We start from the raw sequence: 26,573 nt of genomic DNA on the forward strand, positions 1-26,573 counted from the left end.
CCATTTTTCTCTCCCTTGCAAATTCCCTCCTTCCTATTTTTACGTCCTCCTTCTTGGAATTCCCTTCCACCTCACTTTCCTCAAGTCCCCATCCTGCTGGTTTCCTCCACACCTGTGACCATTTGAATGACGTCACTATGTTCTGGGAACAGGTGAAGAACAACCTAACCTGCTGGCGCCCATTGTTGCGTAGCGTGATGGGCATCGACTGGAAGCGAATGAGAAAGAGAGATTGGCGCTGCAGGTCCAATAGCGTGCGGGGGGAGGGCGGATGCCCCCGTGGGGGCGGGGATGCAGGGCAGCCGGAGCTGCTGCCGCCTTATCGCAGGTTCGGTTGATTCGCAGCGCCGGGTCGTCAGTTTCTGGGGAAGGCGGAAGCGTTGTAATCGAAGTAATTTACTCCTCCCTTTATGAATTAAAGTAAAATCACTGCTGAGAAGTACCGGTGAATCTCGTCCTCAGCCTCTCCCGGTGCAAAAGGAAGATGCTGCTTTAATCCAGTTTAATTTTTGCAGTGGGACCTTTCCTGATTCAGCTTGCACCTTGTATACAGGGGAATCTTTCTTAACCATGGTTCGAACTCGGACGCAGGGAGAGGATTTCACCTTCGTCAACCCTGTTGTTAAATATTTACTGTTTCTGTTTAATCTGTTGTTCTGGGTAAGTGATCTCTTTTCATTATCTCCTGATTAAACGCGTCGTAGATCTAGCTTTTATTTTCTGACCCTGTGTCCTAAAGGGAGATTTATGTTGGACTGCGAGCTTGGCTTTCTTTTTAAAAGGGCTGTAAACTTGCATCTTAGCAACCTGCCCCTCTTCTCCGGCCAGGCATGTTCGACGAGGGACTAACTAAAGCATACAGGCATTTCATGGTGCTAAACCCCCTCCATAATCATTCAATATGCACTCAGGCCAACCACTTGGGGATTTCCTAGCAACAGTGTTTTATTAAAAGGACGGGTTTTTTTTTTAAATGCTGGAGGTCCCCTACATTGCTTCGAAAAAGTTATTCATTTCTGAAAGCTGTTAATCATTAACTCCATTTAGAATTTTGACAATTTTCTGGGATTTCCCATTATCTTCCCCCTCCCACCACCCCCCCACCACCACCAAAAAAAAATCAAGTATTGTTTTGAAAGAGCTTTGTGTGTAATTTTTTTAACACTGCCCTCCACCCCATTCTGATTAATTTGAGGACAGATCCTGGAATACTTAAAGAGCAAAGTCTGCAAACTGTGCCCTCACCAGAATGGTGGCACTGGCCTGGGACCAGCTCTTGGCATTGCCATGGATCAAAAGGGTGCAGAGCAATTTTGAGTCCACCCCCCACCTCATGAAAAAAGAGGCTTGCCAGAATGATTTCAGTCCCTTTTGCTCTGGTGGCTGAATCCCAGGTTACACATTTGACACTTTGTTTACTTCCTCTTTTTTTTTCTTTTTTTTTCCAACATCCACCCAGAAGCTGTGATCTGTAAAACTCTCTTGTCGACCTTTCAGCTCTTCCTGATTAAGAAAGGTGTCATAAAAATGAAAATCTATCGCCCTTTTCAGCCGAGGAAGTACTTCACAGAATCACAGACTTGTTACAGCACAGAAAGAGGCCATTTGGCCCATCATGTCTGCACTAGCTCTTCAAAAGAACAATTCACTCGGTTCCGTTCCCCTGTCTTCTCCCCCATAACCCTGCACACTCTTCCTTTTCATATAACCATCTAATTCCCTTTTGAGTGCTTCAGTTGAACCTGCCTCCCCACAGTGTCAGGCAGTACATTCCAGACCTTAACCACTCGCTGCTTGAAAAAGTTTATCCTCTTGTCGCTTTTGCTTCTCTTACCAAATACTTTAAATCTGTGCCCTCTCGTTCTTGATCCTTTCATGGGTGGGAACAGTTTTTCTCTATCCACTCTGTCCAGACCCCTCGTGACTTTTGAATACCTCTATCAAATTCCCTCTCAGCCTTTTCTTCTCCAAGGAAAACAGTCCCAACTTCTCCAATCTATCTTCATAACTGAAGCTCTTCATCCCTGGAACCATTCTCCTGAATCTTTTCTGTACTCTCTCCAATGCCCTTGCATCTTTCCTGAAGTGCGGCACCCTGAACTGGACACAATACTCCAGCTGAGGCTGAACTAGTGTCTTTTACAAATTCAACACAACTTCCTTGCTCTTGTACTTAAAGCCCAGGAAACTGTATGCTTTATTAACTGCTCTCAACCTGTCCTGCCACCTTCAATGACTTATGTACATATACACTAGGTCCCTCTGCTCCTGCACCCCCTCACACTTTCTGAAGTGTAGTCACTGTTGTAGGAAATGTGGCAGCCAATTTGTGAATGGCAAGGTCCCACAAACAGCAATGTGATCATGAGTAGGTAATCTCTCTTTAGTGCTGTTGGTTGAAGAATAAATATTGGCCAGGACACTAGGATGACTCCCCTGCAATCAACAAGTGTCATGGGATCTTTTTACATCTACCTGAGAGGGCAGAGATGGCTTTGATTTAACGTCTCATCTGAAAAACGCTACCTCTGACCAATGTTCCCTCTAAGCTGTTTAGCTGCTCACAAGTCAACCCCTTTAAGTTACTACATGTGTGTGATGGCACAAAAACATTTAAATTGCCCGCGCATTACAAATAAATTGAGGATACATTGCAGCACTCCCCTCAGTCCTGCACTGGAGCATCACCCTGGATTTTGTGCTCCAGTTTCTTGAATGAGTCTTGAGCCCACAACCTCCTGACTCAGAGGTGAGATTGCTGACAGCTAACGAATGCTTAACCAAAAGGAGCAGCTTTATTCTAAGATGCCTGAGCTTGTTCCTGACATTCTTGATGCTGGGCCAGTTCCTGTTTAAAAATGAATACAAAAGCAACATGCTGCAGATGCTGGAAATCTGAAATAAAAATAGAAACTGCTGGAAATACTCTGCACATCTGGCAGCATCTGTGGAGAGAGAGAAAGAGTTAATGTTTCAAGTCTGTGACCTTTCATCAGAACCACTTGAAAGGAACGTGATTCCAATCTGAAGTGGACTGGTACTTGCCAATCTCCCCTCCCCTGTGGATTAACTGAACTGAGCCAGTTCAGTCCATTTTACCCAATCATCGCCACATCCAGCTATGTATCCTCTTGGTGCACTATGCGTCAGATGATTATCAATGTTGGCACGAGTTGGAAGGGTCTGAAATCTTTATCCTGTGCTTGCTTTTAACTTGTGATAAATACCCAGTAGAAATTGGAAAAACCTGCACTTGTAGAGCACTTTTTGTAGCCTCGGGGACAGCAATGACCTCTCCTCCTGCCCCTGCACTGGTATCTGGAGGGTTTCTTAAGGATCTGTCATTGGCCCCTTCCTCTTGCTGCTATTGGTGACATCATCCGTAGACGTGGTGTTAGTTTGTACATGCATGCTGATAACCCTGCTCTAACTCACCTCCACCTTTCTTGACTCCCCTCCGCTGACTCTCTGCTGTCTGACTGCTTGTATGTTATGCAGTTTGCAGTATTCCTAATGTTTAGCTGAAGATCAAAACATCAGTCACTGCCATGAACTCCATACCCTTGACATCAGCAACTCCATATTGTATCATGTAACTAGCAGAATGGTAGAAGGTGAAATAGATGTGTTTTGCCCTTTTTTTTTTGCCTAGCAATTCCTACGTTCCTTTTCCATCCCCCATCAGGCTACTGTCTTGGGTTGAACCAGACCATTCACCGTTTCAGTGCCTATTTGACGGTGAACGGAGATTCCAATTCAATATTCTCCCCATTGTGAAGATCACCTCTTTGCACCTCCTGTAATATCACTCACCTCTTCATCCCATCTGCTAAAACCCTCATCCATTCTTTTGTCATCTCCAGACCTGCCTATAATACAATAAACAGAAAATGTTGGGAATTCTCAGCTGGTCAGGCAGCATCTGTGGAATGAGAAACTGTTAACATTTCGGGTTGATGACCTTTACGTTTCAGGTCAATGACCTATCAGCAGAACTCAAGATGTTAACTTTGTTTCTCTCCCTCTCCTGTGCTGTCTGACCCAGCTGGGAACGTTTATAGTTCAGATTTCCAACATCCGCAGTATTTTACCTCCAGTTATTCTAGTGCTCACTTGGGTGGCTTCCTATGCTCCACTAGTAGAATGGGATACTTGGAATTTCAGGCCTGTGCAAGAAAAAAAATGCCTTGGCTTGTTCTGAACTTGTATTTTTTTTTAATATAGTGCTTGGCAAGTAGTAGCATGATCTGTGCTTAGTCTCCTGTTGTAGACACGATCACAGCTTGTGCAGTGAGTAAGGGGTACTGGATTGGAGGAAAGGCATGAAAATTGCTGCCTCACGTTGAAGCAGCGCTTGGGGTTCTGGACAGTGGTGTGGGTGTAGGTGTAGCAGAATGGGAAGGTGATACTTCTGTTACCAAGGAAGAGAGGTGTTACAAGGATGAACAAGGGCACCCCAAAGGGAATGTTCCTTCCTAAAGCAGACAAAGGGAAAGCATAGGTTTGGTTCTTAAATCAGGTTGTAAGTGATGAGAAATGATCTGGTGAAGGCTGAGGCTGGTGTGATGGCAGTTAATGGCAAGGAATACTGCAAGAGTGGGGGTGTGGAAACTGGTGCAGCTGTAGTCAATGGCCAAGGCTGAGGTATATTAGAGTAGTTACAGGTCCTGCCCTTTCACATGAGTTGTGTCTGGAGAAAGCACTTTGAACTGTACATCACGAAGATAGGGCACTGGGACGTACGGGTCTGTCACTGTACGGCACGAGAGGTACAGGGGAGCAGAGCACCCCTCCAGTCACCGCTCACTCGCTGACCCTTGATCATTGTACTCTGGGGGCGGGTGGGGCGGTGGTCACCCAGATTGCCGACCCATAAGGCCGGCCCTGCATCACCAATAACCAGCATCAGCAGACCCCAGTTTGAGATCCATTACACGAGTGTCTGTCTCTGCGATTGACAGGAACCTTTGGAGCACTGAATAGAGAACCATAAATCCTATAGCATTTTCTGACAAGTTGAAGGTTCCAGAGATCCTGCAGGGACAATATCCCCGGTACATTTAAAAAAATATTTCAGTTGTGCAACAAAAAGGAAATTTAAAAAGATTTACATCTTTCCTTAGACCATTATGGTATAATGTAGAATCTGTGCTACGTTACATATTGTGGTACCTGTAGTTGCATACATTGAGGCCACCCTTGTCTAAGAAGGCTATAGCTTCACACTCTACTCTAATGTGAACATGTAATCCAGGCTGACAGTCCAATGCAGTGCAAAGGGAATGCTGTTATTCATGAACTATTAAGCTTCCACAGTGCGGACTGCGACACCGACCACTCCCTGGTGTGCAGCAAGGTTAGACTCAGACCAAAGAAGTTGCATCATTCCAAGCAGAAGGGCCACCCGCGCATCAACACGAGCAGAATTTCTCACCCACAGCTGTTACAAAAATTTCTAAATTCACTTGTAACAGCCCTTCAAAACACTCCCACAGGGGATGCTGAGACCAAGTGGGCCCACATCAGAGACGCCATCTATGAGTCAGCTTTGACCACCTACGGCAAAAGTGCGAAGAGAAATGCAGACTGGTTTCAATCTCATAATGAAGAGCTGGAACCTGTCATAGCCGCTAAGCGCATTGCACTTTTGAACTACAAGAAAGCCCCCAGCGATTTAACATCCGCAGCACTTAAAGCAGCCAGAAGTACTGCACAAAGAACAGCTAGGCGTTGCGCAAACGATTACTGGCAACACCTATGCAGCCATATTCAGCTGGCCTCAGACACCGGAAACATCAGAGGAATGTATGATGGCATGAAGAGAGCTCTTGGGCCAACCATCAAGAAGATCACCCCCCTCAAATCTAAATCGGGGGACATAATCACTGACCAACGCAAACAGATGGACCGCTGGGTTGAGCACTACCTAGAACTGTACTCCAGGGAGAATGCTGTCACTGAGACTGCCCTCAATGCAGCCCAGCCTCTACCAGTCATGGATGAGCTGGACATACAGCCAACCAAATCGGAACTCAGTGATGCCATTGATTCCCTAGCCAGCGGAAAAGCCCCTGGGAAGGACAGCATTACCCCTGAAATAATCAAGAGTGCCAAGCCTGCTATACTCTCAGCACTACATGAACTGCTATGCCTGTGCTGGGACGAGGGAGCAGTACCCCAGGACATGCGCGATGCCAACATCATCACCCTCTATAAAAACAAAGGTGACCGCGGTGACTGCAACAACTACCGTGGAATCTCCCTGCTCAGCATAGTGGGGAAAGTCTTTGCTCGAGTCGCTCTGAACAGGCTCCAGAAGCTGGCCGAGCGCGTCTACCCTGAGGCACAGTGTGGCTTTCGTGCAGAGAGATCGACTATTGACATGCTGTTCTCCCTTCGTCAGATACAGGAGAAATGCCGTGAACAACAGATGCCCCTCTACATTGCTTTCATTGATCTCACCAAAGCCTTTGACCTCGTCAGCAGACGTGGTCTCTTCAGACTACTAGAAAAGATCGGATGTCCACCAAAGCTACTAAGTATCATCACCTCATTCCATGACAATATGAAAGGCACAATTCAACATGGTGGCTCCTCATCAGAGCCCTTTCCTATCCTGAGTGGTGTGAAACAGGGCTGTGTTCTCGCACCCACACTTTTTGGGATTTTCTTCTCCCTGCTGCTTTCACATGCGTTCAAATCCTCTGAAGAAGGAATTTTCCTCCACACAAGATCAGGGGGCAGGTTGTTCAACCTTGCCCGTCTAAGAGCGAAGTCCAAAGTACGGAAAGTCCTCATCAGAGAACTCCTCTTTGCTGACGATGCTGCTTTAACATCTCACACTGAAGAATGCCTGCAGAGTCTCATCGACAGGTTTGCGTCTGCCTGCAATGAATTTGGCCTAACCATCAGCCTCAAGAAAACGAACATCATGGGGCAGGATGTCAGAAATGCTCCATCCATCAATATTGGCGACCACGCTCTGGAAGTGGTTCAAGAGTTCACCTACCTAGGCTCAACTATCACCAGTAACCTGTCTCTAGATGCAGAAATCAACAAGCGCATGGGTAAGGCTTCCACTGCTATGTTCAGACTGGCCAAGAGAGTGTGGGAAAATGGCGCACTGACACGGAACACAAAAGTCCGAGTGTATCAGGCCTGTGTCCTCAGTACCTTGCTCTACGGCAGCGAGGCCTGGACAACGTATGCCAGCCAAGAGCGACGTCTCAATTCATTCCATCTTCGCTGCCTTCGGAGAATACTTGGCATCAGGTGGCAGGACTATATCTCCAACACAGAAGTCCTTGAAGCGGCCAACATCCCCAGCTTATACACACTACTGAGTCAGCGGCGCTTGAGATGGCTTGGCCATGTGAGCCGCATGGAAGATGGCAGGATCCCCAAAGACACATTGTACAGCGAGCTCGCCACTGGTATCAGACCCACCGGCCGTCCATGTCTCCGTTATAAAGACGTCTGCAAACGCGACATGAAATCGTGTGACATTGATCACAAGTCGTGGGAGTCAGTTGCCAGCATTCGCCAGAGCTGGCGGGCAGCCATAAAGACAGGGCTAAATTGTGGCGAGTCGAAGAGACTTAGTAGTTGGCAGGAAAAAAGACAGAGGCGCAAGGGGAGAGCCAACTGTGCAACAGCCTCAACAAACAAATTTCTCTGCAGCACCTGTGGAAGAGCCTGTCACTCCAGAATTGGCCTTTATAGCCACTCCAGGCGCTGCTTCACAAACCACTGACCACCTCCAGGCGCGTATCCATTGTCTCTCGAGATAAGGAGGCCCAAAAAGAAAAAAAAAAGATTAAGACACTGCCTGTTAGTTGATGTAAAAGATCCCATGGCACTATTTGAGGATGGGCAGTGAGTTCTCCCAGTGTCTTGGCAAAGATTGGCCTCAACCAACATAACCGAAAGCAAGTTAACCTGTTCATTCATCTCCTTGCTGTGTATAGTTACTATTGCACATGACAGTCAGTGCACTTCCAAAACAGTTCATTGTGTAAAATGTTTTGGGATACATCCAAGCGACCTAATGGGTTCCGAAATAGGAAGAAAAGGAAGACTTGCATTTCTATAGCACCTTTCACAACCTCAGGACATCCCAAAGTGCTTTGAGTGCATTCATTGTTGTAATGTAGGAAATGCAGCAGCCAGTTTGCACTCAGCAAGATCCCACAAACAGCAATGTAATTTAGCATGCAATTCTCTCATTGCTGTGTTATTTACATTGTTTAATTCAAATTATTGGAATTATTTTTGGTGCACACAAATGCCTTTTTGAATTGTCACAATTAGGTTGCTGGAGGTCAGAACACAATGCTTAGTATCATCACATACCAGCCTTTTCCCTCCGAAAAGCCTTTCACTGGCTGATTGCTTAAAAGGTCAATTGGGTTGCCATGGTGTTAAACACAGGTTCATTTGTGGAGGTCACAAAACTAGCATTTATATCTTCAAGGACAAATAGATGCCTGACACACTCAGCTCTTGCTTTTATGTTCATTTGGTTTGGAAGCTGGAAACTTCTGTACATGTTTAAACTTGTTAAAGGTAATGGGGAGGGTCCAGGAGAGTGGGATTAGACTGGGTGGCCTGTGCAGAAAAGCACCAGCACAGAAGTGATGTACTAAATGGCATTTGTCAGTTTTGCAGCATTTTATTATTGTCTTGTCTATACTAAATTGCCACAAGTAAAGCAATGTTCTCAAGATCGCCACTGCATTGTGAGGAAGTAAAACCGACATTTGCTGCTTCAGTTCTGTGCAGGTCTTGACCAGTTCTGGAATCATTGGTTGCAGCCTAGGATTGCTGGTTTGTGCTGAATATGCTGATCACAGTCACAGCTGCATGATTGTCTGAAAAAAGGATTCCATAGATGCTGGAATTTGTTCTTTTTTTTTTAAAGTCATCGGAAGGTCTTTTGGACTTGATTTGTAAACAACAGTAACTGGAAGGCACCTGTTTTCAGATAAGTACACAGTGGGAACTTTTTGACCTGGGAAAAGATGTTTACCAAGAAGTAACAGGTCAAGATTTCTAGGGGTCAGGAAGCTTGACCCCTGAGATTTTCTTTTGATTTGGCTTTGAACAGGCAGTTGGGGTATGGACAGTGTTCTGAAAAGGAGTTTAAAAAATCAACCTGCCAAGGACAAACCCCAGCTCTCCTGAAAAGCCTGCCTGTTTTTCCACCTCTTTGAGAAGCTCTTAGAAGCGAGTGTAGGAAATAGAGAAATTGATGCTGCATTCCTCCTGCAAGGCCTGCCTGAAACCCCTGTTGCCGCATTTCTTCTGGGAAGCCTGCCCAAACTGATCTTCAACAGCACCTGAAAAGAACTGTTCTAGGAAGATCCCAGTGACAGCCATCTACACGTATTTGGGATGCCAAACCAAAAAAAATCTGACATCTTTCCACATAATTTTTTTTCTTCAAGAATTAGCAAGTATTTGACCAAAAATTTTTTTTTTGTCTGTTTTTTTTGCTCTAAAGACAAAATTTCTTTATTTTTTCAGTTAACCAGTGTGTGGCTAAGGTAAAGGGGAACTTTCCTATTTCAATCTGTTAATGCTTTGCTTCATTACTGATTATATCTTGTTTTATAATAAATGGATAACTATGTTTATTGAAGAAACCTGGTTGGTGTATTTTATTTTGGGATTTAAAAAGTGTATATGATTGACTGTATCAGTAACTGGGTAAATATTTAAATATATTATGACCTGTGGAGAAGTGGAACTAGAAAAGACAGTGCACTCTTCCCACCTCGGTCGTGACAATAGTTTTGGTTTTCAATTTGACCTGGGTTGAGAATGTCATCTAATGTAGAACTTCTGCACTGAGCACAGGGAGAAAAGAGGAATGAAAATAGAAAATGCTGGAAACACTCAGCAGGTTTGGCAGTAATGTTTCAGGTCTGTGACCTTTCATCAGAACTGGGAAAAGTTGGAAATGTAATAGGTTTTAAGCAGGTGAAATGGGGGAGGGTGGGAAAAACAAAAGGGAAGGTGGGGGGGGGGGGGTGCGTAAAAGAGGTTTGCATTAATATTGTGCCTTTCATGACCTCGGGACCCAAAGTGTTTTGCAGCCAATTAAATACTTGAAGCCTAGTCATTGCCTACTGTGTTTCCCACATTACAACAATTTACACATAGCAAGGTTCCATAATGCTCGATTTGGATGGAGGGTGATTGTGGAATCAGAACTGTCTTTGGATGAGGTGTTAATCCAAGGATCTGTCCACCTTCTCGGGCGAATATAAAAGATCCCATGGTACTAATTCAAAGAAAAATGGGAATTTCCCCAGTGGTCTGACCGATATTTATCCCTCAATTTATGCCTTGTATAACATCCCTTCCACCTCACCACCCTCAAAGAATATCTGCTAATTATCACATTGCTGTTTTGTGGGACCTTGTGCACAAATTGGCTGCTTCATTTCCTACATTACAACACTAAAAATACTTAATTAGCTGGAATGCACTTTGGGAAGCCCTGAGGTCATGAAAGACACTATTGAAATCCTTTTATTCTTGCAAACCAGTATGACCAATATGTCCCCTCTCCTCTCCCCTGTGTAACCAGCAAATGTCCGTGTCAGTTGTCCTCTTTCTCGCCCTCAGGTCTATAATATTTTCCAAGGCTTCATAACAATATTGCTTGTTTATTTCTCTTGGATTCTGTATGTCAAATGTCTCAACCTGCCCTGCTTTGTGACCAAAGACACTGGAGATCTAGATCTGTTAGCTTGCCCTCTCTCTATACTATTGGTGTAGGGGTGGTGGAGGCAGTGAAATATAATAACGAAAGAAAAATTATTCTTTTACACCCCATTTTACCAAAAGATCACCTCATCAAACACAAACAAATGAAGCAGGAAGAGAATGAGTCAGTAATTTGTAATGAGTGTGTGGCTCAATGACTGGGTGTCTGAGGAGCTCCATGGAGTTTATTGATGGGCACTTGTGCAGCAACCTGAAACGGGTCACCTGTTCAACACTGTTCCTCAAGGGGGCTGGAATACAAAAAAATATGTTCATTATATAAAGCTCTGGTTACAGCCTGTTTATAGAGTACTGCATTCTGTTCTGGGCACTGTACCTCACCAAGGGTGTACTGGCCTTGCAAAGGCTGCAGCGAGGATTCACCAGAATGATACCGGGGCAAAAAAAAAGTTTTAAGTTATGCGTCCAGATTGCATAGACTAGGCTTATATTTCCCTTGACTATGGAAGATTAAAGGCTGATCTAATTGAGATTTTCTCTGGGGGAATCCAGAACAAGGTGCCTAACCTTTAAAATTAGAGCTAGACCGTTGAGGGGTGATGGCAGGAAGCATTTCTTCACATGAAGTGTAGTGAAAATCTGGAACTTTCCTCCACCACCCCCACCCTGCCCCGACAGCCTCGAGCTTATTGGGGGAATCATTTGAAAATGTTAAAAATTGAAATTGATAGATTTTTGTTAAGTAAGGATAGTGAAGAATATAGAAGCCGGGCAGGTAAATGGAGTTGAGATACAGTTCAGCCATGATTTAAGTGAATGACAGAACAGTCTGTAGCAGCTGAATGGCCTCCATCATGTTCCTGTGTTCCTCTGACCTATATCCAAGCCCTGAGTAGAACTAGGGGACACAGTTTTTTTTTAAATAAGGGGTCTCCCATTTAAGATGGAGATGAGAATTTTTTTCCTCTGAGAATTTAGTCTGTGGTATTCTCTTTCCCAGAGAGCAGTGGAGGCTGCGTCATTGAATATTTTTAAGGTTGAGTTCGATTGTTGATAGGCAAGGGAGTTAAAGGGTCTAGAGGGTAGACAGGAAAGTAGAGTCGAGGCCACAATCAGATTAGCCATGATCTTATCAAATGGTGGAGCAGGCTCGAGGGGCTGAATGTCCTACTCCTGCTCCTAATTCATATGTTCAAGGCCAACCATCCAGTTTGTTTCCGTGTAGCTGATTCACCAAACCCATTGTTTATTCACCAAGTTTTTGCCATCAATTTCAACTCTAATGACGCTCTTTCTATGTCTATGTTGCTCACTTACCTTGTGCACAGATGGCCAGCCTAACATGGAGTAGCTGCAGATAACAGTGAACTGCACCCTAACTGGCCCCCATGGTCACATTGCGTATTGCTGAGTTAGAGTAGAGAGCCCCAGCTAGTGATTTTAGGGCATATTCTTCAGGCTTGAGGAAAGTTTGCATTGGAGTTTCCCAGCAGTCAGTGTTCGAACCCTTGTTCTTTCTAAAATATATTAATGGCCTAGACCTTGGTGTACTTGGCACAATTTTAAAATTTGCGGATGATACAAAACTTGGAATAATTGTGAACTGTGAGGAGGATAGTTTAGAACTTCAAAAGGACATAGACAAGTTGCTGGAATGGCCGGAGAAGTGGCAGATGACATTCAATCCAGAGAAATGTGAAGTGATCCATTTTGGTAGCAAGAACGTGGAGAGACAATATAACACAAAAGGTACAAATCTAAAGTGGGTGCAAGAACAGAGGGATCTGGGTGTATATGCATAAGTCATTGAAGGTGGCAGGACAGGTTGAGAGAGCAGTTAATAAAGCATACAGTAGCCTAGGCTTTATTAATAAGGCATAGACTGCAAGAGCAAGGTGGTTATGTTGAACTTGTATAAGACTAGTTTGGCCTTACCTGGAGTATTGTGTCCAGTTCTGGATGCCACACTTTAGGAAAGATGTGAAGGCATTGGAGAGAGAGTGCAGAAAAGATTCACAAGAATGGTTCCAGGGATGAGAAACTTCAGTTATGAAGATAAATTGAAGTTAGGACTCTCTTCCTTGGAGAAGCGAAAGCTGAGCGGAGAATTGATCGAGATAATCAAAAATCATGGGTCTGGATAGAGTGGATCGGGGAAAAACTGTTCCCACTCGTGAAAGAATGGAGAAGAGGGCACACATTTAAGGTAATTAGCAAAAGCGACATTGGGGAAAAACTTCTTCACACAGTGAGTGGTTCGGATCTGGAATGCACTGCCTGAGTGTGGTGGAGGCAGGTTCAATCGAGACGTTCAAAAAGGAATTAGACTGTTATCTGAAAATGAAGAATGTGTGGGGTTACAGGGAGAAGCCAGGGAATGGCATTTGATAAATTTCTCTTTTGGGGAGCTGGTGTAGATGTGATGGGTCGAATGGTCACTCCTGCGCTGTAACAATTCTGTCTCTCCCAGAGGGAGATCAGAGCTCAGACTTGGATCAACGACAGAGAACAAATTGGGGAAACTTCTTCCAGCTCAATTGAGAGCTCTTTGTTGCGGAACTGTGACGCAGATATAGCCTGTGCCTGTCACTGGTGTTGATACTCACAGATAGCACACGGCCATTTGAGCATTCCAAAACAGGCACAGCCCGTCAGGTGTCTGATTCATTTATTCCACTCCTTTCACACGCACATGCCCGTACACACAGGCATAGAGAGAGACAGATGTAAAGGCTTGTACATAGGAAATGCATGGTGCTTACACGTGTACATGTGCATACGTGTGGATGTTTGAACATGTGCAATCTAAACCACTTCAGCTGTTTCAAGCTCTTGCTCCCAATCAATGTCACATGGTGCAAGAAACAGAGTGATAATGTTCTGCCCCATGGCTGAGAGTTCAGATGTTGTCCCAGGGTGCCTATCATATAAATTCACTGGGTGCTTTTGAAGAAATTACATCCATTATTTTACAAACACTCATGGTGGCTGATATTGAAACGCATCATTGTGATGCTTGCAGATCATATCACCCTGATGAAAATAGCACTGTGTTCTCCTTGTCTGAACAAAACCAGAACAAGTTTGCCCTCCATGGTTTGGGAGACCTAGCTCCTTCAATATGATATCCACTCTGATTTTGACTAAGCCCTGAGTCAGGCCCAATGCTGGACATTGATGCTGTTGATTCCAGCTGGAGCTGAGAGTTTTTATCTGGATGTTTTTGACTCCTCCCTGTCTGAATCCTGTGGGCACTGGTCACTAACTGTTTCCTGTTTGGACAGGATGAAACTGTGTGGATCCTTCCATGAGGAGTGTGTCTGGGGTAGAGTTCATGATGAAGAAACTGTACTGGGTCTATGGAGAGTTGGGTTTTGGGCAAGTGGTTGAATGAACTGACTTGTCCTTTTTACTATCATGCTTCATTGTATTCTTTCAATGGTTTTTTGGTCCTCTCCTGATGGTGACTGCTTCTGGGGTTTCAGACTGACAGGCTCTGGTTATACTCTGGCACATTTGGTTTGTACCTGGAGATGTTCAGCACCAGAGAGGGAGGAGAATGGGAAATTGGAAAACTTCAAAAGTTTGGTGGTCCCTGTGTGTTGGCCACCCTCTGTGAACCTTGAAAGTTAGTGCTGGTGAGCTATCTGACTGTAGTGGGCATCGCAGCCCAGCCAGACCCCACCCTACCCTCACCTGAAGCATGCAGTGGACTTTCCAGTGGGATTCACTGGATAGTGGTCAGTAGCATAAACCTATATGCTTGGCGCCAGTAAGCAGCAGTCAGGAGTGGGAATCTGCTCTGAGCTCTCTGCCACAGGTCAGTGTGTAAGCGAGACTTGGTGTGTGTGCGCCAAAAGATAGGTGACTATCCACCATGCGCTTGGACTGACTCCAAAACGGGTCACGACTGCCTTTGCACTCTGCCTCCGTGAGGAGTCAATCAGCAGCGAGAGCAGACTCTCGCCCATTCCATCCGGCCAGATTTCCATCTGGGTGGAAGGTTGAGCTCGCCTCTTTTTTGACCTTTTTGAATCTGCCAATCAGCTCTGTTCAATTGTTGGAAACTGAATAACTTTTTGTCCCAAAAAATAGCGTTGATCTCCTCTCACTATACCTACCTGGCCACCAAAGAAAAATCACTGCAGTGCTGAACCCACATTCCCAGCAGAGGATAGAATTATCCCCCTCCTGCTGTATGATTGCTTTGGATTTTTCTTTCGTCAATCTCTGTAGTGAACAAGGAGGTACAGAGTGTGAGCCGTGGGATTCTGCTCTAGAAAATGCCTGCCGAGTTATAAAGAGTGCGATTGGCCAGCAGCCCCAGCACTGGGCAGGGATGTGCTGAGAATAGGAAACAGTGAAAGCTCTGGATTTAAACCAGGATCACAACATTGGCTGCTCATGGGTGGGGAGGGAGGGCAGGGCCTAATTCTCCAGCTCATTAAGAAATGAAACAATCCGTGCTGGGTTCCCAGTGAATAAAGGATAAAAGATTTATGGAGAGGTTGGATGGGGGGAGGGGGAAGCGGCAGATTCTTCAAACGCACCCACTCCCACAGTGCCTCTACAACCTTATTTAATTTTCCAAAAATGTTTGGATTTGCCTCAAGATACTTTATTATCCAGACCATTCACAGGTTTTCAAAAGGTTTACTGATCCCGGGCCAGCGAGTTGCTGAATACTAATGAGCTTTGGAGATGAAGCTTAAACTTGATGCCTGGTGTCAGCTCAGTGGGTAGCACTCCTGCCTCTGAGTCAGAAGTCCTGGCTTCAAGTCCCACTTTCAGGCTGACAGTCCCAGTGCTGTACTGAGGGATGCGATGTTGAACTGAGGCCCATCTGCCTCCTCAGGTAGATATAAAAGGTCCCATGGTGCTATTTCGAACAAGAGTAGGAGAGTTATCTCCAGTGTCCTAGGCAATATTTATCCCTCAACCAGCATCACTTAATAGCCAGATAAATTTGTCTTTTTTTTTTATCACATTGCTGTTTGTAAGATCTTGTGTGCAGAGTGGCTGCTGCTTTTCCTTGTGTTACAACAGTGACTACACTTCAAAGAAAGAACTTGCATTTATATAGCTCCTTTCATGACTTCAGGATGTCCCAAAGTGCTTTACAGCCAATGAAGTACTTATTTGAGGTGTAGTTCTTCAGAAGTACTTCATTGGCTGAAAAGTGCTTTGGGATGTCCTGAGGTTATGGAAGGCGCTATATAAATGCAAGTTTCTTGGAAGCTGCCGCAGTCCATTTTACATCAGGTTCCCGTGTTTCATTGAGATACTGCTGGCAAGTTCCAAATGACCAGAAGACTGACTTGAGCCCAATGGGATCTTTGGAGAGGATCCCCGGAATTTTTAGAATGAGTGTATATAAACCTGACACGGATGTTAGAGCGGTCCTGTTTCTATTGCTTGTTAAATCACTTGCCATTTATACAGTGAGATCTCTGGCCCAGCTTTTTAATGGGGTTGAGATGCAGATTGGCCATGATCTAATTGAATGGCTGAACAGGCTCGAATGGACTCATCCTGTTCCTGAAAATACACTTTTTTTGCAAAAGCTGAATGCTGTCAGCACTTAGTATGACTGTATGCCCTTGGGAAATGCTTCTGCTGCATTTAAATGGAAACCTGGGTGGATTCCCTGACCAGGAACAGTATGGTCAGTACTCCCAGTGTATGGAGGAGGTGCTGGGCAGAATCATCCTCATTACATTTTCCACCATTGATTAAATTCTCAATGTGTTTAACGGGTTGCACAAGGAGCTATATTTGTGGCCATTCAGGAATGCTGTGTGGATTTGAGTATTCACAGTTCAGGTACAGCACTGGTTGGATGCAAAGTAAACTCTCTCAATGTGTTTCCTCATCGAGTATTTGCAAGACAGATATAGGGTGGGTGAAATAAAGTGCTTTCTGTACGGTGCTATTGCACACTGCCAGGTCACACATTGAAATATAAATGACTTAAGAATAAAACAGTGAGTTCAGTGATTCACAAAGAATAATTTAACTCTATTTTCCCAGATTTATCAGGGTTGCAATTGGAATTTCCAATTGACACTTCAGTCCCCAGTGTAACCATTAGGGCCCCATAGCTGTGCATCATTGGCACGCAGCCAGTGTTGGAAGGATTGAGCAGTTGTGCTGTAGTTTTTGTTTTGTCCTGACAGGTGCTGCAGCAAGTTGGAATGAAATGGTTTAATGTCAGTCAGGCCAGGAGTGTGGGCTCATTCCACAACCAGGCCTGGAATCTGTGGATTGTTAATGAATGCATTAATCTGATGGTGATTGAGTAGTGCACACTCAGTTAGTGATTGAGAGTGAGTGTTTAGTCAGCACAGATATCTCACAGCTACAGATTTCAGTGGGGTGATTTTACTCGGCGAATATCCAGACTGTTTTACAATTTTTATTTTTAAAGTAGGCCTAACATCTGTAACCTGACCTCTTAACCAAACAATCTCCTGACCCCTTCCATCCTCTGTCTCCACCACCCTCCCTCTCATTTTCCTGGATACCTGGAAAGAGCGGGTTGTCATATGAGGAAAGGTTGGACAGACTAGGTTTGTTTTCACTGGAGTTGAAGAGTGAGGGGAGAGTTGATTGAAGTATATAAGATCCTGAATGGTCTTGACAAGGTGGATGTGGAAAGGATGTTTTCTCTTGTGAGGGAGTCAGAACTAGAGGGCACTGTTTTAAAATGAGGGGTCGCCCTTTTAGGACAGACGAGGAGAAATATTTTCTGAGGGTTGTGCAACTTTGGAACTTGCTGCATCTGAAGGTGGTGGAGGCAGCATCATTGAATATTTTTAAGGCGGAGATAGATAGATTCTTGTTAGGCAAGGGAATTGAGGGTTATTGGGGGTAGATGGGAGTGTGGAATTTGAAATATAAAGATCGGCCATGATCTCATTGAATTGCGGAGGAGGCTCAAGGGGCCGAATGGCCTACCTCCGCTCCTAATGTGTATGTTTGTATTTTCCTGTCCAGCTACCAATCATACCTTACTTCCAGTTAACATGACCTGAGTATACTGGGTGCTGCTACTCGCCCTGTCTGGATTGGACCATCTGGGTATCGTAAATTGGGTAGCAAAAATCTTTGTTTAAAACAAAAATCAATTTTGTTTTCCAGTCAGAGATGCTGGTGTTCTTTGCTGATTATGGCATAATGTCCAGATACACAAGGATAACATGTATTTATAAAAGTGCCTTTAATACAGTAAAACATCCCAAGGCACGTCATGGCATTATCAAATAAAATTTGACACTGAGCCACATAAGGAGATTTTAGAGCAGATGACCAAAAGCTTGGTCAGAGTAGGTTTTAAGGAGCGTCTTAAAGAAGGAAACTGAGGTAGAGAGGCAGAGAAATTTAGGGAGGGAATTCCAGAGCTTAGGGCCTTGGCAGCTGAAAGCACGGCCACCAATGGTGGAGTGATTTTAAAATCCAGGATACTCGAGGTCAGAACTGTAGGAGTACAGATGTCTGAGTTGTATGGCTGGAGGAGGTTACAGCGATGGGGAGAAGAAAGACCATGGAGGGCTTTGAAAACAAGGACGAGAATTTTACAATTTAGATGTGCTTAATCGGGAGACGATGTAGATCTACAGGCACAGGGTTGATGGGTGAATGGGACCTGTTGCAAGTAAGGACAAAGACAGCAGAGTTTGGATGATCTCAAGTCTACAGAGGGTGGAAGATGGGTAGCTATCCAGGAGTGGCATAGTCAAGTCTAGAGCTAACAAGGGAGTGGCTGAGGGATTGAGCAACAGATGAGCTGAGGTTGGGGCAGTTCTGATGAAAGGTCACAGACCTGAAACGTTAACACTGCTGCTCCCTCCACAGATGCTGTCAGACCTCTGAGTATTTCCAGCACTTTGTTTTTATTGCAGGTGAGCTGAAGTTGGGGCAGAGCTGGGCAATGTTACTGAGGTGGAAATAGGCAGTCTCAGTGATGGCACAGATGTGTGGTTGGATGCTCATCTTGGGATCAAATATGATACCCAAGGCTGCGAATGGTCTGCTTCAGCCTCTGCGTTGTCAGGGAATGGAGCAGGGCAGTTCTCCAAGCGAGTGTTTATTCCTCAGCCAACACTTTGGTCACTTATCTCTGTGCTATTTGTGGGATCTTGCTGTGCGCAATTCAGCTACTGCATTTCCTACATTACAGCATTGATCATTCAAAATTATGTACCGAAAATGCTGGAAATACAGTTCAGACAGCATCTATGGACAGAGAAAGAAAGTTGATGTTTGTGAGCTTTCATCAGAAATGTGCTCGATATAGGAGGGCACTAGTTATTATGTTTCTGACTTGAAACAGATGTAGCAGCAGTGCCCAGACGTGGATTTATGAGCATGGTATTTTTTTCCTAAAGAAAAAAAACTGTTTTGGAGAAAATTCCAGGCTCCATACCAAGTCTGGAAAGTCCTGTCCAATTAAATAACAGCCTCCAGCCAGGAGCTTCCTTTAATTCAGCCCAGCCCTGCACACCTGTCGTTCCTTCTGATCATAATATGGAAAATCTATGCAAATGGCCAACACATCCTGTTCTCTCACTGTTCAGCCTGATTTAATCCACCAGGCTTCGCGAGCACGAATACTGACCATGCCTACCCGAGACAACTCTGGACTCAAGGCACTAATGCCACCACAGAAATGTCACAATATGGTGAAAGAACTTGGATTTGTAAACCACCTCGTCATATTCACAGGACCTCTCAGATTTGCAGCCAATGAATTGCTTTTAAAGGTGCTCACAGTTTCTGTTTTTTTAGCCAAAAGCATTAATTTTATATAAAATGCCTTGCATGTAATATGGTAAATGTACTTCCTGTGTGTCTTAACAAACCTCTATTGTCATTCAGTGACTAAGGAAGTAAAAGTCACAACAATCAACAATCTCTCTCTCTCTCTCTCTCTCTCTGATTATTGAGATCACATGACCAACAATGGTGTCTCTTTTTTATTTACTAATCAAAAATGTAATTATCTGCATCTGAATTCCCAATGGCCACTATTGGCCTCCTCTTGGCACTTGCCTACAATGGCCAATCTAGAAATCCTTGGGCCTTTAGTTACCGGTGATACCTCACCTTGAGAAGCAGGCAGGCAGGAGGACTCAGGCAAGTGGGCTGAGCTGGTACATCTGCCTCTTGCACTGACATTAAAGGTGTTTCAAAGGGATTCTGTGGTACAACCTGGTTTGGGTTAGTTGGTCTCTCAGCGGTTGGACAACAAATGCTGCGAGAAGACTATTGGCTGAGCTATTAGAGAGAGCGGTGTGGGGGGGGGGGGAGGATGGCAGCTAAGAGGGATGAATCCTTGATGTGGCACTTGAAAGGTTTTCAGCTCAGAATTATGCGAGGGACCCAGTTGTGGTTTAGTGAATTTTGGTATCTGTTACCCCCACCCCCTGCCCCCATACTCCTTTGCACCTCTCACCCATTTTTATTATTTGACTTATTTTGCAGGGTGTATGTAACCACCTTATTCTTCCAGTTAAAATGTCCCACCCACATTTACCTAGATTGAAGTTCATTTGCCAATCACTTGCCCATTCTGCAAGTTTAACATCTTCCTGTATTTTGTCACAGTCCTCCTCTGCATTAACTACACCCTCTAATTTGTTGTCATTCGCAAAGTTTGAAATTGTACTTCTAATTTGTGAGGGCAAATCGTTTATGTAAATGGTGAACAATAATTGTCCCAGTGCCAATTCCTCTGAAACTCCTTCTCTCCTTTTGCCAATCTGAATAACCACCTTTCACCCCCACCTCTGTTTTCTGCTTTGTAGCCAGCTTGCTATCCATTCTGTTACTTGTCTCCTGACTTCACATGTTCTGACATAATCATGAGTCTACTATGCAGTACTTTTTATTGAAGGCCTTTTAAAAATCCAAATATATTCTGCCTACTACATTCCCTTTGTCTACTTTGCTGTTACTACTTCAAAGAATTCAATAAAATTGGTTAAACATGACCTTCCTTCTTGAAATCTGCGCTGACGACTCTTTTTGGTTTGTAGATGTTTTTCTATTACAGCTGAGTAAGGATTCCATTATCATTCCTACCTTCTTCTTCTTTGGCCTCCTTGTCTCGGGAGACAATGGGTAAGCGCCTGGAGGTGGTCAGTGGTTTGTGGAGCAGCGCCTGGAGTGGCTATAAAGGCCAATACTAGAGGGACAGACTCTTCCACAGGCGCTGCAGAAAAAATTGGTTGTCGGGGCTGTTACACAGTTGGCTCTCCCCTTGCGCTTCTGTCTTTTTTCCTGCCAACTGCGAAGTCTCTTCGACTCGCCACACTTTAGCCCCGCCTTTATGCTGCCCGCCAGCTCTGGCGATCGCTGGCAACTGACTCCCACGACTTGTGATCAATGTTACAGGACTTCATGTCGCGTTTACAGACTTCTTTAAAGCAGAGACGTGGACGGCCGGTGGGTCTGATACCAGTGGCGAGCTCGCTGTACAATGTGTCCTTGGGGATCCTGCCATCTTTCATGCGGCTCACATGGCCAAGCCATCTCCAGCGCCGCTGACTCAGTAGTGTGTATAAGCTGGGGATGTTGGCCGCCTCGAGGACATTCCTACCACTGATAAGTTAATTAGTCTATAGTTCCTTGGGCTTGTTTCTATCCACTTTTTTAAATACAGAAAGCACATTAGCTGTCTGCCAGTCCTCTGGTATTATTCCCTTCTCTAATGATTTTGTGTTTATATACACAGTAGTGCCTCTGCTATCTACGCTATAACTTCTAATTTGCAGGGGTTTTTATCCTCAGTTTAATTAGATTATCAATTATCTCCCCCTTTCTATCTTAAATATTTTTTATCCTTTTTGATCTTCTAATCTCGAGCCCACCATGATACGGCTGCCAAGTAAGTACTGAGGCAAAGTAATTATTTAATATTTCTTCCATTTTGCTTACATTACCTGTGAGATTACTGTGTATATCCCTTAGTGATCCTATCCCTATCCTGATTTTAATTTGTTTTTTATGTGCCTGTAGAATGCTTTATCAAGGAATATAAAAAGAAATAATTTAATTTTGTAGTTGCTCTTTGCCTTCCTAATCTGTTTTTGATGTCTTTCCTAACCATTTCCTAGTCCCTTTAGTCATCCTTTCCTTTTGTCTATGTACTTTTACTCTGTGCCTTTTTCTTTTCTTTCAATGGTTGCCCTTATTTATTTATTTCAAGGTGCGTCATTATTGGCTAGTTTGTTCTTGTAAACAAAATTTGATACCAAGTTACTTGAGATATGAGGACTGGCGGCCAAAAGCATGGTCAAAGAGGTAGTTTTTAAGGCACGGCCACTGTTGGAGAGACCAAGAACATGAGTGAGGTACAAGAGGCCAGAATTGAAGGAGTGCAAAGATCTCTGAGATGTAGGGCTGGAAGTGGTTACAGGGTTACAGAGGGATGAGGTCATGGAAGGATTTGAACACGAGGGTACGACTTTTACATTTGAGGTGTTTGGTCCTGGAACCAGTGTTGATCAGCAAGCACATGGTGTGGGAGTTAGGATACAGGCTGGCGAGTTTTTGATTAGTTCGTTTTTGAGTTGCCAGGTTTGTGGAAAAGAATAGCTTTGTGCCCAGGGAACATTTTGGATTTTCGCCAGAAACCCCAACTCGGGGAAGTCTTCCCAGATAGGTGTTGAGTCTCCCCCTCCTGCCTGACCTCCCAGGGTGAGGTATCACTGCTGATTAAAGGACTAAGGGTGTCCAGATTGACTGCTGTAGGGACATGCTCAGATGAAGCCAGGAACTGCCGTTCCGTCACCCCAGAAAAACTCCTCTTCCTCTTCTATTCCAAGCCTCTTGATTACTGGAAGGTTCCAAGTCATTGCCCTATTTAGACTTTAGTCCAAGCAAGGAAATGTGGTGGGCTTTTGTCTGAACAAGGGTTTGAAATTGCATTTCACATCAGACTCTCGTCAGTACCCAGCCCCTGAGGATAGACCTGTGTTGTGATGGTTACTGCTACATATGACCAGGGTGGGGGTTGAAAGGTGCAACTCTTAACTCCTCCTCAATGTTGATCAGCTCAGGAATAATCACTTCATTGTTTGGGGTGAATATTTGCTCTGGTATATGAGTGTCAATTCTGGAGAGTGGCGCACTTCCTCATTTCAGAAATTGTGTCAGCATCAAACATCCCTAGGTCAAATGTAGCAAGTCTGGATACAGGATAAAGCTCCCCCTACACTGTCCCTTCAAAAACTCCCAGGGCAGGTACAACACTGGTCAGATTCAGAGTAAAGCTCCCTCTACACTGTATCTAACCCATGCTGTACCTGCCCTGGGAGTGTTTGAGACAGAGTACAGTTCTTGTGGCCCTCCCTTCCATTTCCCATTTGTAACGGCACTGGACAGCTTCTCTGACACTCCAGCTGTCTTATGGGTAATAAGCCTCATGTATAAAATGTAGACGTTGCATGTCACGCAGGTGAATGCTGTGTGTTGGCTAACTAGATTGGGGCACATTTGTTGGCTTGGGCACAGAGGAGGCTTCAAGCCTCAACTCCAGGTTATTTGGGGATTCTCATCACCATCCCCATGGTGTTTTGGGTACATACCTACCCCAGAATCATCACCACTTACCTGTTGGTTTCATTTTCACACTTGCAACGACAGCTTTGGGTTGAAGTGGAACTTTTGCAATATAATGGGTAGTTTACTAAGGAAGTGGTCAGTATTGGTTAAGGAGTCATGGGCTAATCACATGGGGGGATTGTCATGATGGCTTTATTCCACATCCTGTATATAGTTGACCACGGGAGCATGAGACAGAGATTTTCAAGCCTGAGATTGACTTTTCTTTTTGTTGGGTTAGGGTGTTGAGGGATATGGGGTGAGGTACAGATCACCCATGATCTAATTCAGTAATGGAACAGGCTCGGGGGCTGAGTAGCTTCTCCTGTTCCTATGAGCTGTTTCAAGATCATCTTGCAGAGTATAGGGGTGTCCAAATAATGGTCCATGGATTATGTTTGACCTCCGATCCCTGGCAGCCAGGGCTTTGAAGCCCAGCAGCAACTGGAATATATCGTTGGAGCAGGTACCAACTGGGGGGGGGTGGAGTTTCAGGCTGAGACATGGCCCCCTTTTGTAAGAAGGTTACTGGGTTTCTACAGGTTTCCTCAGTAAAGAACAGCCCCCACCCTACCCACCCCACAGGCCTGGGTCTCCAACTAGACTCTCTCTTGTTTCTTCACGGTTGGATAGCAGGTGTAGGGGGATGTAGTTTGACTCCAGGTTATGATAGATCGATAGCCCTGGTCTACGCATATAAACACCCAGATCACAGGGGCTATCGATCACTCTCTTTGGGGGTGGGTGGCATTGGGTCTGGTACAACTGTTGACAGGGAATCTGTTCATAGAGTAAAAAGCCCCTCCCCACCCCACCCAAGCCCTGTCGGGTTACCAACACTTCAGGATTGTCCTGGAGTCTCCAGGAATTGAAGATCAATCATCCGGGACACTATGGTAAGCAAACCAAGAGAAAAATCATTGGTCCGTTTAATTTTGTTTTTAAATGGCTCATTAGTTATAAAAATATTGGAAATCGGGTGGGAAAAAGCTTAGACTGGATGGGTGGTTGGAGGTGGGAAGTTATGTGATGAGACTTCCAGGAATATGTCCAACTGGTGTCATTCAGGTTGCAAACGTGAGGTTCACCTAGCTGGGGCAGTCACAGACTGTTTATAGACACGTAAGGAAATGGAGGGACGGTGTCACCTGCTTGACGTTCCCATGTGAGAGGGAGGGAGGGGAACTGCACTGTTGGAAAGATGGAGAACTGAGCAGAAGCCAGATACCGTTTTCAGAAGGAAGAGAGGGCCATCCCTGAGCTACCTGAACCTATTTTGATTTCTCTAATGTCCTTTTTTTAGGGAAGGAAACTGCTGCCCGAACCTGGTCTGGGCCTCCATGTGATTCTGGTCCTGCACCAATGTGGTTGACTCTTAATCACCCTTTGAACCAAGGCGCTCAATTGAGTAAGAGCCATCACCACCGCCTTCGAAGGGGAAATTCAGATGGGCAATATTCATTGGCTTTGCCAGTGACACTGAGGTCACTGACTCCAGCTGGATGTATTCCTGGAGGTTTCTTCAAGACCTCCAACCACCTGCCCTCACTCATCATGTTCATCCTCGTGGCATAACACCGTCCCATGACCAATGGGAAAGTGAACAGACTCTACCTGATTGTCATTGAGTTATACAGCACAGAAACCGGCCATTCGGCCCACCGTGTCTGCACCAGCCATCAAGCAACTATCTATTCTAATCCCATTTTCCAGCACTTGGCCTGTAGCCTTGTCTGCTATGGCGTTTCAAGTGCTCATCTAAATACTACTAAAATGTTGAGGGTTCCTGCCTCTACCACCTCTTCAGGCAGTGCGTTCCAGATTCCAACCACCCACTGGGTGAAAAAAATTTTCCTCAAATCCCCCCTAAACCTCCTGCCCCTTACCTTAAATCTATGCCCCCTAGTTGTTGACACCTCCGCTAAGGGAAAAAGTTTCTTCCTATCTACCTTATCTATGCCCCTCATAATTTTGTATAACTCAATCATGTTCCCGCTCTCCCCCCACCCCCCCCCCCCCCCAGTCTTCTCTGCTCTAAGGAAAACAACCCTAGCCTAAGACTGTCTGTCTGCCAGTCAGACAAATAATCATTTCTTTTTCCACCTCCCAGCAATTTTATAACAAATAAACAAAAACATTGACACAAAAAAAGATATTGTTTGAAATGCCCCAATGATTTTTCTCATGGGTTTTAGTTCCAGCAGTGTCCTGCACATTAATCTTCAATTCCTGGAGACTTCAGGGCAATCCTGGAGGGTTGGCAACTTTAAGCCACAACCTGAGAATGAATTTCAAAAATGTAATTTAGAGCAGAATTCAGGGGCCTGAGGCGAGAGGCCTTCCATCTGGGAAGAGATGGATTTGTTTTTGCTGTGAAGAAAATAATTTTCTAACAACAAATTACCTTGTAGAGAAAGAAGCTTCCCTATAACCAGCAATACAATTTAATCTTCCTATCTAAATCTAAACTGTTTTGGGTCTATTTTTTTTCCCCCCAGAGTATCTCCCTGGTGATGATTGCCATCGGTTTGTATGCCAGAGTTATGAAGCATGCAGGTGAGCTTTTTTTATAATTTCTCCATTGTTCATGAGCTACAGAAGGGAGGGTAGGATTGTGGTTGGGGGGGGGTGGGGAGTAGGAGGAGGGAGAATGGGGACAGGGTTCTGATGGGGAGGAGTGAGGGAAGCAGCGAAGGGTTTCAAAGCCGTGGGGGTTGGATGATGGGGAAGATGTGAACGGGGGATGGATTGGGATTTGGTGGGGGGTGGTTCGGAGTTGCGTAGCTGTGCGTTGACGGATTTTCCATATTTTTCAGAGGCTGCCATGGCCTGCCTTGCAGTGGACCCTGCCATCCTCCTCATCGTGGTGGGCGCACTGATGTTCCTGATCACTTTCTGTGGCTGTATAGGATCACTGCGTGAGAACATCTGCCTACTGCAGACAGTGAGTGATGTGCAACACAGGAATGGGGTGGAGAGCCAGCTGTAATGAGCAAGACAGCGGGATGGGGTTGGAGGGGCCCAGTGTGATGTGCAACATAGAGTGGGGGGACAGCTGTGCGCGACTTTGTTGAGAAATGGGACTAAAGCGGAGTCAATCCTGCATCGGGACCCCCCTCAATCAGAGGCCACATCTAATATTCTGCAATTCCCTTCTCACACCTATAGGAGGAAGCTTTGGAGTTGGGAGGGCCTGAGATTTGACAGGTTGCACAGACGTCTACAGGCTGTGA

At 45.0% G+C, this 26,573-nt stretch overlaps 1 protein-coding gene across 3 annotated transcripts in view; it reads left to right on the forward strand.

Annotated features, from left to right (window-relative positions):
- The first annotated feature begins 276 nt into the window (after positions 1-276).
- The window catches only part of tspan33a (tetraspanin 33a), a 37,844-nt gene continuing 11,547 nt past the window's right edge, over positions 277-26,573 (forward strand). For 2 of the 3 annotated variants that reach the window (XM_068059417.1, XM_068059418.1), the window contains exons 1-4: positions 277-660; positions 19,329-19,496; positions 25,839-25,896; positions 26,157-26,284. In XM_068059417.1, the coding sequence (XP_067915518.1) occupies positions 571-660; positions 19,329-19,496; positions 25,839-25,896; positions 26,157-26,284 (444 nt within the window). In that variant the 5' untranslated portion in view covers positions 277-570. The remainder of the gene's footprint in view (positions 661-19,328; positions 19,497-25,838; positions 25,897-26,156; positions 26,285-26,573) is intronic. The other variant, XM_068059419.1, reaches the window with a different exon arrangement.

Source organism: Heterodontus francisci, chromosome 27 (assembly GCF_036365525.1).
Source record: "Heterodontus francisci isolate sHetFra1 chromosome 27, sHetFra1.hap1, whole genome shotgun sequence".
Lineage (NCBI taxonomy): Eukaryota > Metazoa > Chordata > Chondrichthyes > Heterodontiformes > Heterodontidae > Heterodontus > Heterodontus francisci.